This window comes from Lates calcarifer, linkage group LG17, assembly GCF_001640805.2.
Source record: "Lates calcarifer isolate ASB-BC8 linkage group LG17, TLL_Latcal_v3, whole genome shotgun sequence".
Taxonomy (NCBI): domain Eukaryota; kingdom Metazoa; phylum Chordata; class Actinopteri; family Centropomidae; genus Lates; species Lates calcarifer.
Genome location: NC_066849.1, coordinates 19,530,985 through 19,548,734, shown reverse-complemented (window position 1 = coordinate 19,548,734; position 17,750 = coordinate 19,530,985). Strand labels below are relative to the sequence as shown.

General features: G+C 41.6%; 1 protein-coding gene and 1 long non-coding RNA gene across 4 annotated transcripts in view; one reads left to right on the top strand and one right to left on the bottom strand.

Annotated features, from left to right (window-relative positions):
- Positions 1 to 6: 6 nt before the first annotated feature.
- LOC108896480 (nuclear receptor subfamily 2 group F member 6) lies at positions 7 to 10,668 on the bottom strand. Its single transcript, XM_018695630.2, has 5 exons — positions 8,641 to 10,668; positions 7,536 to 7,630; positions 3,743 to 4,077; positions 3,372 to 3,618; positions 7 to 2,554 (listed from the first exon to the last, which is right to left on the bottom strand). Exons 1-5 carry the CDS (start codon positions 8,907 to 8,909, stop codon positions 2,280 to 2,282), a joined length of 1,221 nt encoding a protein of 406 aa, XP_018551146.1. The 5' UTR covers positions 8,910 to 10,668; the 3' UTR covers positions 7 to 2,279.
- The window catches only part of LOC108896513 (uncharacterized), a 23,792-nt gene continuing 10,127 nt past the window's right edge, over positions 4,086 to 17,750 (top strand). For 2 of the 3 annotated variants that reach the window (XR_001963128.2, XR_007814965.1), the window contains exons 1-2: positions 4,086 to 5,081; positions 8,631 to 8,840. This is a non-coding gene — a long non-coding RNA (uncharacterized LOC108896513). Of the gene's footprint in view, positions 5,082 to 7,657; positions 8,235 to 8,630; positions 8,841 to 17,750 lie in introns of those variants that run through there. The other variant, XR_007814964.1, reaches the window with a different exon arrangement.

Below are 17,750 nucleotides of genomic sequence, written 5' to 3'. Positions count from 1 at the left end.
GTCATCCACAGAAGGAATGTGCATACTTTTATTTTCAATAATGCAAAAATAACCAGTCAGCCATATGAACTTCTTTTGTAATTTCTTTTTTAGTTTTGGCATGGTCATTGAAACAACATAAAACTACACAGTCAAATCACTATAGTTTATATCCCAACAAGTAACACAAAGTGATTCAGGGACAGCATGTTGAGCTGCTGACGAAGTTGTTTGACAGCATCAGGGATCATGGTGGTTGTCGCCATTTTGATGATGTAATGACAGGCAATACATACATTTAAACCGAAAAAACATGTTTATCCTGACATTGTCTTTCAGTCAATTAATTTGGCAAGACAAACGTTTGTCACATGGACCTGCAGTTCATGGCACCAACACTCATGAACTGTTTAGTACCCTTTATCTCAGTACCAACAAACACCGTAACCTTTACACCTCAACACTCAGAGTACCTTGCATATGTGTAGAAATGATCTGAAAGTGACCTCTGTCCGTTAGGATGTGCTTTTAAAAGAGGATCAAAAAAGTGAGAAAAAAAATCAAAGTGAACTACCTCTACCCTTATAAAAGCAAAAGAAACAGCGTCCAGTTTGCAGAGATTAAGCAGCAAAGCCAGAGTTATTTGACTCTGTAGCTTTCTGTAAGTAATCTGTTGAACTTGAGGTGTCCTCTTACATCAAACTTTACATTTTAAAACATTTTCAAATATATTTTGGCCAACATCTGGTGGACAGACAGGTTTTTAGGGGAATATTATTATTTATGGTTTCTGTGATAATGATAACTTGATCCCTTTGTCGTTAACTTTAGTACATGAACAGTTCGCGATACAATCTTTGATGTATAAAACATGAGGTAATAATGTTAGACAGGGATGTGACTGTTTGAGGAGCCAGGGTGAGTCTGAACACGTTCACCTCCACTTCTTGTTGATTCCTACTGCAAGAAAGTTATTGTTTCTATCGTAAAGGAATAGTTCAGCATTTTCTGAAATACAGTCATTTGCTTACTTGTTCTGGAAAGTAAATAACAAGATGGAACCAGGGGCTTGTTAGCTTAGCTTAGCATAAAGACTGGAAACGGGGAAAACGCTAGCCTGGTTTTGTGCAAGGTAAAATATACTCTGCTGAAGGTTGTTTGTGAGGGTTATATTTCTGACCAAAAACAAGAAGCGTGGAAACAACAGTTCAGTGGTTTACAGGTGTTATGTGCTATTTCTTGGCATGTACCAGTAACTTTCTGGAGTCTCCACTGGTTTCCTGGCAACTGCTCAGAGCCAAGAAATAGTCTGGCACATAACCCTGTTTAAAACGGTAAATTGTTGTTTTCACAACTTGGTTTTTGTACACACTGAATAAAAGAGATAGAGCGTGTTAACTAACAGCATTAGAATTGCTAGAAGGTGGATTTTGCTAGCATCAGTCAGAGTCAGGCTAGCTGTTTTCCCCTGTTTACAGTCTTTATGCTAAGCTAAGCTAAGCTAAGATAAGATAAGCTAAGTGTCTGCTGGCTTTAGCTTCATATTAACTGCACAGTCATAAAAATTGTATCAATCTGCAGCAAGAAAGCAAATGAGCACAATCCCCAAAATGTTGAACTATCCCTTTAAGTATATAACATACAAAATATTTCTTGGTTGTACTTCATATAGTACAATATACAATGCAATGCTCATGCCTCTTCTTTGTTTTAATGCTGTACAAGGTGATACAGACTACAGTCTTCACAAATACATTTGGTAACAAAGTCTGATATTTCATCCCACGTATCAAACATTACACAACGTGCACAATATGTCCCAGTTGTGATGATGTATAAAGCTTTGTCTGTAAAAGTGGCACTGCTATGGCTTCATTTTGACTCAAAAACAAAGCAGAGTGAAAACACACAGCGCCTGGGTTCAAACTGAGTCACATAAGGGGTGAGATGGGAGGAGGTAGTACAGGCACATGGCCTCATGTTAGAGTCTGCATTTTCAATTCAAGCCCTGTTTTTTTGTCCAGAATGAGACGAAGAGAGATCAGAAGGAGGTCAGAGAAAACTGTCAAGTGCAGCAAACATAAAGACAAACATACGTTTTTGTTTCCCTGAAAGCAGCTTTGGTGTGACTACCACCAAACTTTACAGGGCTAATGTGGGGAAAAACTGACCTCTACACTCACAAATAGGATCCTAGTTTGTATTCATAACATTCAGTGTGTACTTGTATGTGATCTTTGTGAGCTCTGTATCCTCCCCATCTGATCTCTGTCTCGTCTCACTCTGGAAGTCACTGGGGTTTACTGTCCCGGTGCATAGGGCCAGCTGATGGAGCTCCCTGATAGCTGCATGTCTCGGATCAGCGTCTCGATGGGCGTCTTGCCCACCAGCCGCATGAAGAAGAGCTGGGAGATGAGGTTGGCCGGCACAGCACGCAGAGCAGGGAGGCGCAGCAGTAAGCGGCCGAATCGCTGAGGCTGGTTGGGGTACTGCAACCTTTCGTACTCTGTCAGGGCAACCTGGGCCTTCTCCTGCAGGGACTCTACGTGGGCTGGGTCTGTCAGACCGCATGCATCTGTAAAGCAAAGACACACAGGATGTTGTCACTACTTAAATTTTTATGTTACATTGCTTGTGCATGTTTATATTTTCAATCCTGTCTCTTAGAAATGTCTATTTTACCATGGTGTCTTCTTTAATCTTTTGTAAAAATTTAAATGCTAAATTTACACTTTAATATTTGATCCCTTTAAGGAATAGTTAATATTCTGGGAAAAATAATCTTATTTGCTTTCTTGCTGCGAGTTATACGAGAAGATCAATCCCAGTTCCAAGACTGTATGATAAAAATGAAACCAGCTGCTAGTTAGTTTAACTTAGGCTCTGTCCAAAGCTAATATCCCCCCACCAGAACTTGGTCAGCCTAAAAGTACTTCCATAACCTCCTTTAAAACCACAACTTGTCTTTCAACTTTACTTTTCATAAAGTTCAGATATAATGTGTTAATTTGTGAGATTTAGCAATAGTAGGTGGATGTTGTTGTCTTTGCACAGTGCTAGGCTAGCAGTTTCCCCCTGTTTTCAGTCTTTGTGCTAAGCTAAGCTAACTGCCTCCAGACATGAGCTCATGTATCATGTATCAATCTTCTCACAAAACTCTTAGCAAGAAAGCAAGTAAGCACCTTAAACTGTTGTTTCAAAGGTGATTCTCCTCCTTCAGTGAGGTCAGAGGTCACACGCTCAAAGGTTCCCTAGAACCAGTAGGGATTTAACCCTAAAAGTTCACACAGCTTTGTTCTGGTTTTCTATAAGGACACTTGGGTCTAATTTACAGTTAGGACATCCAGTTACAGTAGCTCCCATCACTCAGATAGCTTAATGAAAATCCTCACCAGGTGAAAACAGCGCAATGGCTTTGAGGCAGCTGTACTCGGCTGAGTCCACCTGCAGCCTGTTCAGCTTGTCCACCTGGTCCTGAAAAATCCTGACCTGGTCCATGAAGGACACCACGCGCTCAGCAGACATCGGGGACGAGTGAAACCCGGCAGCTGCCAGCAGAGGTGCCATGTGCAGGGGCAGAGCGGACTGAGCAGCGTTCAGGATGAAGAGCTCGCTCCAGCTCAGCCTAAGCAGTGCCACCTGTGGGAAAGAAATTGGGAAAGGGTCATTAACTGACTGTTTATTTTCACATTAAAATGTAATCTGCACTGAAACTTTAATCTGGTTTTCCAAAGGAAACAAGTAAAGGTATGTCTTCACTGACCTGCTCTGAGACTGGCAGCTCTGGGAAGTATGGGATGTTTCTGGCCCACTCGATGGTGCTGAAGAGGAGCCGGGCGGCCAGCTCGCAGATGCTGTCGATGCCCATGACCGAGGCTCCACTCGCAGATGCCTGCATCTGTGCCTGGCTGTAAGGGGTCCCGTAACGGCTGCTGGGGTACGGCTCAGCCCGGAGGAGCTGGGAGATGAGATCTGAAACCGGCTGCCCGTTGAAATAATCTGTCCCGATGTGACCGGGCCCTGCACCTCCAACTCCACCCGCCAGGGAGTTTGGACTGATACCTGAGTGAGATGGAGGGATCCGACCCCGCTGGACAGCTGCAGAGGAGGAAACAGAATGAGAATCTGATGAAGGGCCTGAAAAACACTTGACGTCTCCTACAACTGCTTGTTGTTCCAAAGAAAAGCTCAGAGTAAACTCCTGCGTTATTGAAGCAGGATGGAAGGTAACTAATTACAGTCTAATTTACTCCATCATCAGTGTTTCTGCAGACATTTGGGTGTGTTGGTGTGTTGTGTTAAGGGCATAAGTAGCCTGCTCACACATGGTTGCAGAAAATCAACACCGATCATTAACCTCTCACACACATAAATCCAGACTGTTCACTGAAGGTGTTTCTGACATATGGATTCTCATGTACTGCACATTTTTAAGCACTTATACTTTACTTGCGTGTTTACTTCATTCTTCTACTCCTCATTTCAGAGGGAAATACTGTACTTTTTACGCCATTACATTTGTCAGACATACAGACAGGGTGACAAATTAAAAGAAAAAGCAGCATGTGGTGTCTCAGTAAACCTCCACAACAGCTACAATGGTCCCTGGCATAAACTCTACAAGTCTCTGTAACTCTGCTGGAGGAACAAACACCCTTCCATAACATATTCTCTCATTGAGTCTTTTATTTTATGAGGGTTTATGAGCTGTATTGCTGCTGTCGTTTTTTGTGTGTTGAAAATCCCACAAATAAATCATGCAGTAGCTGTAAAAAAAAAAAAAAAAAAAAAAAAAAAAAAAAAAAAAGATATTCCCTAATTTGCTATTTTTGACAATGGCAGTGGACAGGGGGTGTGACAGTTATTTAGTCCTCTGTTCATAGGACATTATTATTACCATACAGAAAAAAGTCTGAGAAAATATTAGAAATGCTCCTTTTGCAGGGGGCGGGTCGGTGTTTGATTGACAGCAGGTGCGCTCACGAGACAAACTAAAGAAACTTCCGGGCAGGCAGCGTGCTCTCACCATAGACTGTATGGTTCTCGGTGGAACTGAGAAGGTGGTGCACCGGCGTCTCACCGGGCCCAGGTGACGTTTGCAGGTAGGTTACGTTAAACGTGCAGCTTGATGCGCTGCAGCTGAGGAGCTAAGTAGCCATGTAGCCTGAAAACTGATGTTAGCACTGCACCTGTTCCTGCCTTTGTGTCGGAATTTGTTCTCCCAGCATGTAGAGTGACACAGAATCCATGACTACTTTTTGATGCAGGTGTGAGTGAATACTTGTGTGGGTTTCCATCATTAGCATAGATAGACACCAAACATGTGAGAAGAAACAAAGGTCCTCAGCTAGAAATGAACTGGGGCTGTTGCTGTTACATATACATTTCCTTCCAGCACTGGGTCACACAAATCATTTTATTACTCTTCCAGACGGTTTCTCTTCACACTTGTACTCTTATTTCAGTAATTACAGCACCACCTTAAATGATACATGTTACAGTCTGTCCTGCATTGAAGACCCAGATAATTAAATGTCTGATCATCCTTTATAATTAAAAGAAATATCACATTTAGTGGATTATGCAGCCTTGGTAGAGATTTGTGCTCTCTAAGTGATAACAAGCCCTTGGTTCTCTACAGTTTTGATTCAAGGACTTAATAAAGTACATATGAAAATGTTTCATTTGAATGGTGTTTTGAAGGTTGTGGAAAATGGGTTTACATTTCATAAAATGAATGAAAAGCTCATTATCATTCCAACTCTTCAAGAACATATCGTCTGTGTTATTTAAAAAAAATGTTAGCAGCTATGTGATAATTCATTTTGAGATGAAAAAATGATTTACCTGAGAATTAGGAACATTTTCTCAACCCATACAGGAACATCTCTCTCTCTGTCTGTCTGTGAGTGCTCTTGCTGAAGTTAATGCACAGCTGCTTTTATTGTCCCAAATCTTAGTGAACAGTGCTGTTAAATCTTAAATTGAGCATTGAGTGTAGTTACGAAATCATGCTCAGCTCGCTCCCCTGACTGGGTTAAAGGAGAAACAGACATTTCCAGGTAATGTGGAAACAGTGTGACCTGCGTCACGGCCACGGTCAGCATGGTTCATTAATAACCAGGCCCAATATAACCTCTGGCACACGGTCACCTCAGTGCACATTATGTATGGGAGAACTTGTGGTATCCACTGACACAGACTGAAATACAAGAGGGGTTAGGTTACACTAGAATATGATTACAGACTTCACTGTCAACAGACTTCACACTGAACATGGCAGTAAATTAAAACGCTGAAATGTTTTGTCATGTGATAATGAGGGTTTGATTGGTGAAATGAAAATAATTACACCAGGCCAAATGGGAATCGTCGTTCTGTGATCCTAATCAGCCATGATGAAATTAAGAAAAATTAGACACTGTAATTAATCGGTTACCAGAGTACCAACACCTCAGTGTGTTTGGACCAAACTTGTCAACTTGCAGATATTTTTCTTTTCTTTCTTTCTGTCTTTCTTTCTTTCTTATGCAAATCAAACATGGCCACCTCCAGTGGCTCCCTCGTCCCTGAGGCCCAACAGCTGCAGGGAGTCGAGCACTGGGGTGAAAACATGCTTAGGTTGACAGTATAAATATTGTGCTTGGATCACTAGCAAATGTCAGTGGCTGTTTGTTTCAGAGAGGGTGTTTTCTATGCAAATTACCCATTTCTGATATTTATTTGTATGTGTGTTTCTGAGTATTCGAGCTTGTGTGGTTTTGTTTTTCCTCAGGGTGTTTGGGCATTTCTGGTTGTTGGTATGTAAAGGACAGGATACTGTTTTAAACCATAGTCCAAGTACTGTACTTTTTGAGATAATTTAAGTGACATATTGCTGAACTTTTACTTGAAATGTAATATTTCCACACTGTAGTATTTTTTACTTTTAGTGAAACCTACATTAGTTGATTTTTATTTTTTAATGTTTGGCTACTTGTTGGCAGTGCAAGCTGACACATTATGTGTTGGTGAGCAGTTGATTATTTACACATCCACCAGCTATGGAATGACATCTGGGGTTGTGGCCACTTGATGATTGTAAGCCCAGTATTCACCTTTTTTAAAATCTCAGTTTTTGGTCTCTACCAACTGAGAAAATTATCTGACTCTTCAGCAGCTACATGCTCCACTATGTTCATGAGTTAGTCTCAGTGTACAGCACATTTTTAGAGCTTTTTCTTGTAAACCGCTGCCTGCTACAGAAGAAAATGGCATTATTAGAGCACTGAAGTTGTAGGCTGTAAAACCAAAACCATGAGTTGAAAGAGCTAAGTGAAGCTGAGGGAAGCTGAGTGAGGTGATAACTCCCTGTGGTTTTGTCCCTGTGAACAATCCCCTTTACATACATTTTACCCACTCTTAATATAAATATATTGATTAATGCAGCTTTTATTAAAGGATCTTCCACCACTGTTTAACCCGGAACAGTAACCTCAGATACTCATGAGACGTTTGCTAACTCTAAAAAAAACACCTTTACCCTGCTGTGTATGTGGACGACAGGACTTTGTTACCTTCTTTGCGCATCCCAACCCGGAAACATTTCTTCAACCGACAGTATTGGCACTGGTTGCGGTGATGCTGGTCGATTTGGCATTCTCGATTTGATCTGCACAAAGGAAACAAAAGATAAAACACTTAAGCTTAAGAGCAAAAACATTTGATATGCTGTAATACTTCTTGATAGCAATCTGGAAAATGCTCACAGAGCTTTGAGTATCTTCCAATAAGGAAGTGAAATTTTCATTTGCATGTTTGTCTCCCCTCTCTCCCTCCTCCTCTCCCACCCCCCCTCTCTCACTGACCCCTATGATGAGTGAACTGTGTGAGCTGGCGTGGCTGAAAAGCTATCAAGGCTGTGACCTTTGTAAATCATCAGCCCTACACGCCCTTGTGTTGCCATTTACAGCAGAACGAGGTCTGCCAACATTTCAAAGAGAGAGCCCTTTTCAGTCCTGGATGTAGCAAAGTGACTACAAAGACACCTTCCATTCAGTGTTAGTGCATTACTAGATGGAAGAAATAACTATATTCAGGAGCTGAGAGCCATGTGTAAGAGCAGAGAATTGAGCTGCAACATTGTGTTCCCTGACTGCGGCGAGGAATAATGGGAACGTTGACCTTCTGAGGCAATCCATCCTCACATGACTGACCTTCAGGGCTTTCATTTCTTTTATTTTTTTTCCTAGGGCTGTTTGCGAGACACATCCAAGGTTGGAACAAATCGTTCTGGAGAGAGAAATGGACCTAATCTGTTGTCTCCTTCATGAATGTGAATGTGTATATAAAAGATGCCAACTCTATTATAAATGTTAAATAACACACTGTTATGTAGTTCTGGGCAGATTTATATATGATTATATTTTATGTTATTACACCTGTGCTTTACTATATTGTTTCCCATTCTGTTTGTACAGCTGCATCTGGTTATGTGTGCCCCTATGAATTATAGTTGTTGTCAAATACATTGAGTCAAAGTCAAATTTAAAGTAAAGTGTGACCAAGAAGACAAGTTTGCTCAACAAGAAAAGTGAGCAAAATAAATGAAATGTGCCTCATTAATCTCCACATATACTGTTCTAACTAAACTTTAAACTTTAATCTCCCAGCAGCCCCTACCTGCACGAGTAGCTGAGGTTTCGCCTGATGCTCCTCTTGAAGAAGCTCTTGCAGCCCTCGCAGGTGAACACGCCGTAGTGCTTCCCACTGGACTTGTCACCGCACACCACGCAGTCCACCACGCAGGCCTTGTCCTCATCCCCGACGTCCACATCACTGCTCCCAGCCTGGGGCGATCCGTCCTCTTCCTCCCTCCTCAGGTAAGCCTTCTCCCCTAGTCCATTAGTGTCCCCGTTGGGGTTGCCCCATCCCCCGCTCACCATGGCCATATTCTCTCTGAGACACGCAGTCCTGTGAGTGGATCATACACAGACCCGCCCTGTCCCCCAGCTCCCAACTACCCTCAAAGTCTTAACAAACTGATTCCAGACTCAAAAGACAGTGACTCCAGGTTTTGTAATTCAAGGCAGGCTTTGTCCAGAAATCTGAAGACGAGTTGTCCAGGGTTCCAACACGTTGACCTTTCTCCCCTTTGCCGTCTGCTCGGACTGACCCAGAGGCCCTTCTCAGTGCTTTTTTTCTCTCTTCTTTAATCCCTCTGCTCTCTGTTCTTGTCTTTCACCCGTGCGTTTTCTGCCCTGACCTCCGATCAATGGCTCCGAAGGTCTGAGAAAACTTGGCACACATTTAGTGGTTCAGAGTTCAAGCAGGAGAAAAGGGTGCAGCCTTGCTCTTTTCACAGGAAACAATAAATTACACTTTGACTCCCTCTTTCTTTCTTTCTTTCTTGCCTCCCTCTCACTTTCTCTGTCTCCCTGACTGGAAGAAGTGAGGAAAAAAAAATACCTCACCTATCCTTAAGCAAAGTGGCGAGGGGACAAAAGTAGAGTCGCTCTCCAAATAAAAAAGAAGCTCAGCCCCTCTCTCGCTCTCTGTCTCTCTCTCTCTCTCAGCGCACGACTTTCTCCCAAAAGGACAAGCAAGTGGGAGGAAAATAAAACACAACTCTCCTTCAGGCAGGGTTAAACTGCCCTGCCCTCTCCTCCAACTTATAAACTAGTCCAACCAGTTCCTGGCGTGCAGAGGTGTTATCTGCTGATCTGAGGCAGTTCTAGTCCAGACGCACTCTTGACTTGTCGAGGCTGTTACAGAACCAGAGGTGTTAGTGATGAAGAGGAAAATAAGATAGTATTTTGCTCTGAAAATGGTCATACACGTGTCCCAAAAGGAAAAAAAAGAAGAAAAAAAAAAGAAGACGTCTAGGTAATTTTGGAATTGGATTTTGTCCTTTTTCTTTGGTTTTCTGAGAGTAGATGAGTTCAGTGTCTCTTCAGCTTTTATACACAACTAGCGTTTTGGCTCAGCAACACCTTTGTGTCTTCAAAATAACCGCATGTAGACACTGATCCCACACTTGATATTAAAATTAGAAGAGTGGTTAGAAAGACAATACACTCTTTTCACTCCTAGAAAAATGTGGTTTGTGCAGCGACAGAGTTCATCAAAGAAGTCGTCCTCTTCTCTTGTCTGCGGTGAAATTATGCTTTTCTTGTGGCTCGTCCAAGTCCTCAGAGTCTGTGGTGTCAGAGGCTCAAATGTCACAGGAGAAAAAAAAAAAAACAAGCCAAAACAAAAGCTGTTGAGTAATCTCCTTAGTGGCAGTTGCCTCTCTCTCTCTCTCTTCTCTCAAAGCTCCACAAAGTGTTGTCTCCCTCTCCCTCTTCTCTTGTTTTGTCAGTGCTTGTCCATCCAGCAGTAACAACCAGAGGCCAGAACCTCTCCTCTGCATTCCCTGTCAGCGAGTCAGGGTGTACTGTTGCACTCTTTACTATTCTGCCCGTCCTTTTTTTTTTTTTTTTTTCCTCTTCTTCTTCTTTCCGCCTTTCTTTCTGCTGGCCCTGGCAGGAATAAATTAGGCAAACAAGCGCAGGAAAAACACGGTCACGGACCTTTTAGTGAAAGCCAGACGCTGCAGTGGAGAGCAGCCCGGAGATAGCCTCTCCTCTTCTGCTCCTCTCAATCCCCTCTCTGTGTCTCTGCCTCGCTCCCTCCTTTAGGGAGAGTGAGCGTGTGTCTGTGTGCTGAGGGATTTGACACTGCTATTCAAGCCCTGCCGTTGCCATGACACTGGATGCCTTATAAGGCCAGCGGAGTCAAAGAGCACAGAGTGGGCTGCAGCCACACACACACACACACACACACAGAGAAAGAATGCCTGGCTGCCTGACTGGCTGCCTGTTTCCCCCCTGACCTCGGGCCAGCCTGGGAGCAAAGGGGGGGGGTGTGTGAGTTAACCTCAACAAAGAGGGGTGGGGGTCTCGGGTCGACACACAGCAAGCGCATGGCACTCACGCTCATGTTCTCCACTCCACTCTAATCTGTAAGACTTCCTCCGACTTTGTTGACCCAATAATAACAGGGAGGGCCTGTTGTTGTTGAGCAGCTTGTCAGAAGGTTACATGATACGCCACCAGCTCCTTTTCACACCTGCTGCACATACTCACAGGTCAGTGTTAAGGATGCCAGAGAGCGTGGTCAACTGCTGGGTCCTGGATGGGACTGGTTACACTTTTGTATGACCAGAATGTACTTTTGTGAGTCAGTATTGTATGTCCATAAAGTTGGACTTGCAAGAGACAGATTTTAAAAAAAGAAACTAAAGAAAGAGTTAAAATTGGTGAAGCAGAGATCGATCATAACTTTTAGTCCACGTCTTTTAGACCAGCCCATCTGTAGAACTTACATATGTATTGGACAATCCTACATTTCATGATTTTTTTTTTAAAATACCAATGCTCAGTGTAGATGCAGAAAACAGTTTGTTCTTCATGCAGTGAGGCAGAAAGTAAGCATGTGGAGATTGGGGTAGGGAATTAACCATAACCACAATCTTTCTTGTTATAACCAGATCTAAAGCCAGTCTGATAGCCTGTTTATGTCCATAGAATTACACCGTCTATATGTTGTACACTGCCAGAAATGTTCACCTTTTGTCACTTTTTTCCTCCATGTTGTGTCAGTTTTTGCACACAGATGTGGGGGGTGTTGAACATACTAAGTGCAAGACTTTAATTGTAGGTTTAGGCATCAAAATTACTTAAAAGACTGGAGAAAGATCATGTTTTTTGTGAAAAAAAAAACACCATTAAGCCACCATTTCAGTGTCAAACCATACCCACAGTCTTTCACTAACCTTAAATATGTGCTTTAACTTGCCTAAACACAATCGCAAGCTGTTTTTAATTATGAAGTGTCATTGTCCGGAACCATTTTGCAGATATATTTATGCATGTTAATTCAAATTAACATAACATTGGCATGGCATTATGTCTCCTTTAATACATATTTCCTGTTGCAAATTAATTATGTATAAATAATTTATGTGTAATTATGTTTTGACAGTGTGTAGTAACCTACGTCTCATGACGAGAAAACTGTTCTTCATGTGTAAAACTGATGGAATGGCCCTTTAACTGTAAGTTTAGACTGTAAGTTATTCATGATCTAAACAAAAGCATTGTAATACTGTATGTACATGTATACTGCTTCTGTTTTACAAGCCCAGTCATAATTTGCTGTGTAACTCATCCATCGTCTTGGCAGTAGGCAGCGCTCCTGTGGAATTTCTGGCCTGCTTTGTCTGTCATACCGACAGCACTGTCATGTGAAGGTCTCCACGAAAAAAGGGAGGACAAAATAAACAATCGGAGCCTGCAACCAAGGTTTCCAATAACAGCCTCCAAACGCAGGGGGGAAAAAACCCACAGAGGAGGTATTCACTGCTGCTTATAAGCACGTCTGCTTTAAAAGAACCTCTATGTACCAAAAACTGTTTGCTCATCACATGGTTTTACAGGAATTCCCCCTGAATGACAAAACATTCTGTCCCAGGAAGCTTCAAAAGAGTTCGCCCTCTCACAAAAATGCAGAAATATCAAAGAAGCAAAGAGTTAAAAGCTGATAAAAAAAAAGGTTGGAAAGGAGTTGTCTTACACAAGTTTCGTCAGTAAGGTTAATGCAGCCTTTTAAATGTGAGCACAAGGCAACTTTAACCCACATCCGTCACAGCGAGACTCATTGTGCATGGATAGGCCTTTTGTTTGGTTAAGAGGTTATCAGGGGCTGAGCTAAGCTGCTGTAAGTTGAATTAGTGCTTTCCTTTAAGCCTCTGTCTATGTGTATTAGCAGAGGTCAGACCACATGGAGGAGTGTTTGATATTTCCTGATGAAATAGTAACATGTAAGACTTTAAATATGTGCAGAGGTGTGTAGGGTGGAGCTTTAATCTGAAGTCTGTCATGTTTTAGAACAGCTCCAAATCACATGTGAACACTGTCCTGAGAAAATGATTAATATGTCCACCATTGCCATTATAGGAACTCTTTATTAGGAACATGTTTATTTTATGGGGATTTTAGGGATTGCCAGGTAGGCTCAATACATGTTTATCACTGAGAGTATGCTATAGCCTGGAATAAAATTGTGTAACGCTCCTTGTAACCAGAATTAAACTTTGGAACCAAACAACCAAACTGATTGATTGGATAAATGTTGGAAAGTTAACTCCTTTCAGGTTTAGACTGCTCTGATGACTGATTTAAACAAACATTAAAAGTGACAAATATACCAAAATGACATTCACTGACAAGAAATGTTAATTGTGGATAAACACAGTTGATATGTTTCTATTAATTAACTAGCACAGATCCTGTAAAGTTTGCGTTGTTGTGCTTGTGCTCCGGAGTTCATTAATCTTTAATCTTTGAATTTTGTAAACAAAACCTTTTGAAGCTTTGAGACATGTGGAATAAAATGAAATGAGTAGGTTGTAGAATAAAGTCAAATGATTGCTGGCAATAACCTGAGAGAACCGGTGTGATTGCCATAAAAAGCAGACCACATTATGTCCCCTTGACAGAAAGTAAGTTGAAAACCACCTTTCTTAGAGGTCAGATCACTGACCTCTCTGTCCTCACATGTTTTTTTTCCCTGCCCTTTTTTTTTTTTTTTTTTTTTGCAGCTTTGGAGTGTGAGATCAGAACATGAGTGTTCATGTTTTCATGTTTTATGTCAGCTGCAGTGTTTGTTGAAGGAACAACACAGCACGTTTGTTTGGACATGAGCTTGAGTGTGACTGTGTGTTGTAGCAGTTGCACAAGTATCGCTGTGTGTTTGAATGTTGTGGCATAGCGTGTGCATGTGCCCTTGTGCCTGAGTACATATGCCTTACATATTTGGGAGTTAGTAGGTGCGTTTGTGTGTGTCTCTCTGGCATGTGTGTGTGTGTTCTTTGCTCTTTGAACTGCAGGTCAGGAATGCAGCTGCTCTCAGCGTGAAGTCGACTGTGGTGGAGTCTGTGCATTCTCAACACAGTCAGGAGTCCAGAGCCGTCACAGTGAGGCAGATTAACCTTCACCACACTCACCTGAACAATGCATGTACACACACACACTAACACTACACAGAGACCTGAACATACACCTGATTAATCCAAACTTTCTGCCTACATTTCTCCTTAGGTTTATTTAATGTAAAAAGAAAATAATTTTCTCATAATATTTTGTTCCTGCTTGAGTTATAATATATGATGGTTAAACTAATTGTGGCTGCACATTTACATCAAATGAAAATAGTGTAGATGCTATTATATTGGAATAATAATAAAACATAATAAAACAATAACTACAACTACTTTTTCCAGGCTATGCTAAGAACTGATGGTCAATGTGGATTAAATATGCATCAGAAATGAGCGCTCTTTGGACTGAAACACTGTTTAGAATACTATTTTTGGGTACATACAGTAAAGATGCTGTCACCTTCGGTCTGTCAGTGTACAGTATGGGTATTAGCAGAATCAGGGAATTAAAATACTCCACATATAAGTAATTAAATGGCTAAAATTGTGCATTTATATTATCAAGGACTGAAGTGAAAATTAAGCTTCTGTTGTTCAGAGATACAGGATGTCTGTAGACATGGCAACAGAACATGATACATCACAGAGACAGACATACTATTGTGATACGATAGGTTTAACCAGTTCAAACCCTGCAGGCTTCACAGCGATTACCTGTTTAGCAGAGATTCACGTTTCTGCTTCTATAATCTCAACTGAAAAGAGGAGGCTTGTGTCAGAGGTTGATATTTAAACTCCACAGTATATAAAACGGTAACTCGTCCGCCCCTGCTAAGATTAGACTATTGCAAGAGCTCACTTCTTTGCTGTTTTCTTTTAGAGAATGACAGAAAAGTAAGTCAGTAAAACAGGGTAGAATTTAACAGCCACTGGCATTTCATGTTTTTTTTGTTTTTTTTTTCTTTGTAGGTTCCTTTAGATTAAGATGACTGAATCAGTTCTCTGTAAATGTTGGACTGAATATTAGTGTGGAAGTGTGTTAACTGCATTAGCTGAAGTGCAGAGGAATCTGAAAACTGGGGTTAAACTTTAACTCTGAGGAGTAACTCCGGGTGAACTCCGAGAGCGAGAGCACATGACTCCCTGCTCCTTCCTCATTAGCCCCGCTGCCCTTTGGCCCAGAGGCCAGAAGAAAAAGTCATCTTCTCCTCTCACCCTCCTTCTCACAACACTCTCTCCATCCTCGGGCCTTTGACCTCGAGTGAATGATGGAGCAATTTAAAATAAACAGGGCAGTGGAACCTGCCAAAGAAAAACATCTGTTGGGGTGACTCCAGAGCAACACCAATGGTGTCCAATCAATATTTGCCCTCCTCCACCCAGGACCTGCTGGAGGTGGTGGGAAACTTCCCATTTGGTGTGTGTTGTTGTCATTCAAATCAGCTTTCTAGTGTTCGCTCTGAACGAGGTATCAACCCATTGTTTGTAGAGGAGTCAATAGAAGTATTTACTGTAATGGCAGCGGAGCCTTTTTTCCCTGTGTGTTAGCTGTAAAGATAAGATACATTATTGAATGAGGCTAATGTTAAACTGAAACACAAAATAAGCCTTGGCTTTTCTCCGACTCAACCACATGATCCCTGTTATTCACAGTACTCCACTTTTATGTCTTTTTCCACACTTTTTGGCAGCACCACTCAGGCTGTCAACATTTTGAACTTTGGACAGTTGCTTATTCACACATCCAGCAGACACACAGCTCATTTTAGCTTTCTTAATATTTACAGTTTTTTCTTAGCTTTACTGAGCCTTTATGTCTCCTGGTTTTTAGCATTGTTTTATTTGTTTGCTTGATGTTGTATTGTCATGTTGGAATCTGGAGTGCTGCTGTCCAAACTGCTGCAAGAGCTCACTTCTTGCTGTTTTGCGTCACTTTTGAACACACTGGGTACCACTTTAGTACCATTTTTCAACATCCAGAAGAAAGGTATTTTTATTTTATTTTATTTATTTATATATTCTTTAATGAATGAGTCAAGTCCGTGGTTAGTGTAGACACTTACATTACTTGGTTAAGTTCAGGGAAAGACTGTGGTGTGGTTTACTACAGAGAAAGTTCACTGTCACCATAACGTGCTCTTGTCCCATATACGTCAGCAGACAACAGGCCACAGTCTGCTTGAATCATGCGTCAGAGAAGAAAACATTACAAGTCTTTGAGACTACACTGCATGTTGAAAAATGACACCAGGGGAGTACCCGGTGTGGTAAAACGTGATGCTACTGGGTTCCTGTACAAGCATCTGTATGTGATGACTTGGTGGCAGGAATTGGTTGGTGCATCCTGTGTTCACCAGCCAATTGTTTTCTTCTGTGTGCAGTTTGGTGCTGAGCAGGTGATTTTTGGCCACAAAACAGTTGCCTGCTGTGGCCAAAAGAGAAGCTAATGAGCAGTGACAAAAACAGAACGAGCTGAAAGACGCTGAAATACTCAGAGTAGAGAGGAAACTGCAGAGTCAGGTGATAACACTCTGGGTTTTTTCACCATGAGTGACACTTTTCACTCCACACAAACACTTTGTCATTTGGCCCATTATTAATACAAAATTACTGTTTACCAGTGTTAGCAGACTCCTTCAGAAAGAAGTACTGAATCATCACCAGGCAGCACATATGTTCACTGCCTAACATAAGTGAAAGTTCAGCAGACTCCAGTTGCAAATTTTGACCTTCTGTCTACTGTGATGCTATTGTTCCTACTTATCAACATAGAGTTTTAAATATTCAAATGCAGATTTCCTATGGCTGCCCATCAAGTACGTCAAGTGCAAGATTGGAGGTCACTTGTCTGTCATTTTATATGTGTCCCTGATTTGTGTGGAATGCCACAGTGGTAATAACTGCTTTAATGCTTTGTTTTCTTATCGTGACATAATGTTATGAATAATACATCAAAATAATCACAGGCTTGACCTTCTTTGCTTTCAGTGCAGGTGTATTCAACATGACCTCTGGTATCTCTAGAAATAAAGCTCAGACTGTGCAGGCAATATTTGTGACCATGGATGAGCTGAAGGATCTGTTGGGTTTTGCTCCAGATGTAAAATGATTACCATTGACAGACTGTCAATATGCTGTTGGCGGGATAGCCCATTTGAAAGATGAACTTCTTTGTTTTTAAGCATCCAAGAAGCCTGATATTTTCAGACAGGGCATTAACCTAACGCTTTTTGCAGCCACAACAGTTTGATCTTGTTCCCAATCGCCAGCTTCAATCTCTTGTAAATCTGTGTCCAATCTGTTGCTCCCTGATTGTGCCCTCTGCTTTCAGCTAGACATGGCCTATTGGTCATCTAAGGTGCTTAGGATGACAGAAAATGTACCTAATCAGCTCAGTGAAGACGACTCAAATGCTTTAACAGGATTAGGTCAAGGCCACTCCCACAGACATCTTTCCCCTCTAAACACCTTATTGCTGTAAGCTACTGCTCTCAAGCTGACGAGTTGACTGACCTCATTAGCTCATCTGCTCTGCAGGGTTTTTTTTGTTTTTTTTTTTTGTTTCGGACACAGATCTGTGGTGTGTTCAGCTCGCAGTGGAAAACACCCAGACAGTGAGTTTCCTACGACAGGGGGGCTTCATTATGTAAGATTCATCACAGTTAAATGCTAAGTTTCATTCAGGTGTGAGTTCAGGCTGTCAGGTTTAACAGTTTAATGTTTTTGCATGCTTCAGTTGATTTTACTGCAAGGAACATAAACTTTATGTTAAAGGTGCTACATGTGCATTTTGCTATTTCTACATAGCTAA

Coding starts and splice junctions, on each gene's coding strand:
- LOC108896480 (XM_018695630.2), bottom strand. CDS start 8,909: ATGGCCATGGTGAGCGGGGGATGGGGCAACCCCAACGGGGACACTAAT. Junction 4,078..7,535: donor GGTTGGGATGCGCAAAGAAG/GTAACAAAGTCC, acceptor CCTCCTCTGCAG/CTGTCCAGCGGGGTCGGATC. Junction 3,619..3,742: donor AGCTGCCAGTCTCAGAGCAG/GTCAGTGAAGAC, acceptor TCTTTCCCACAG/GTGGCACTGCTTAGGCTGAG.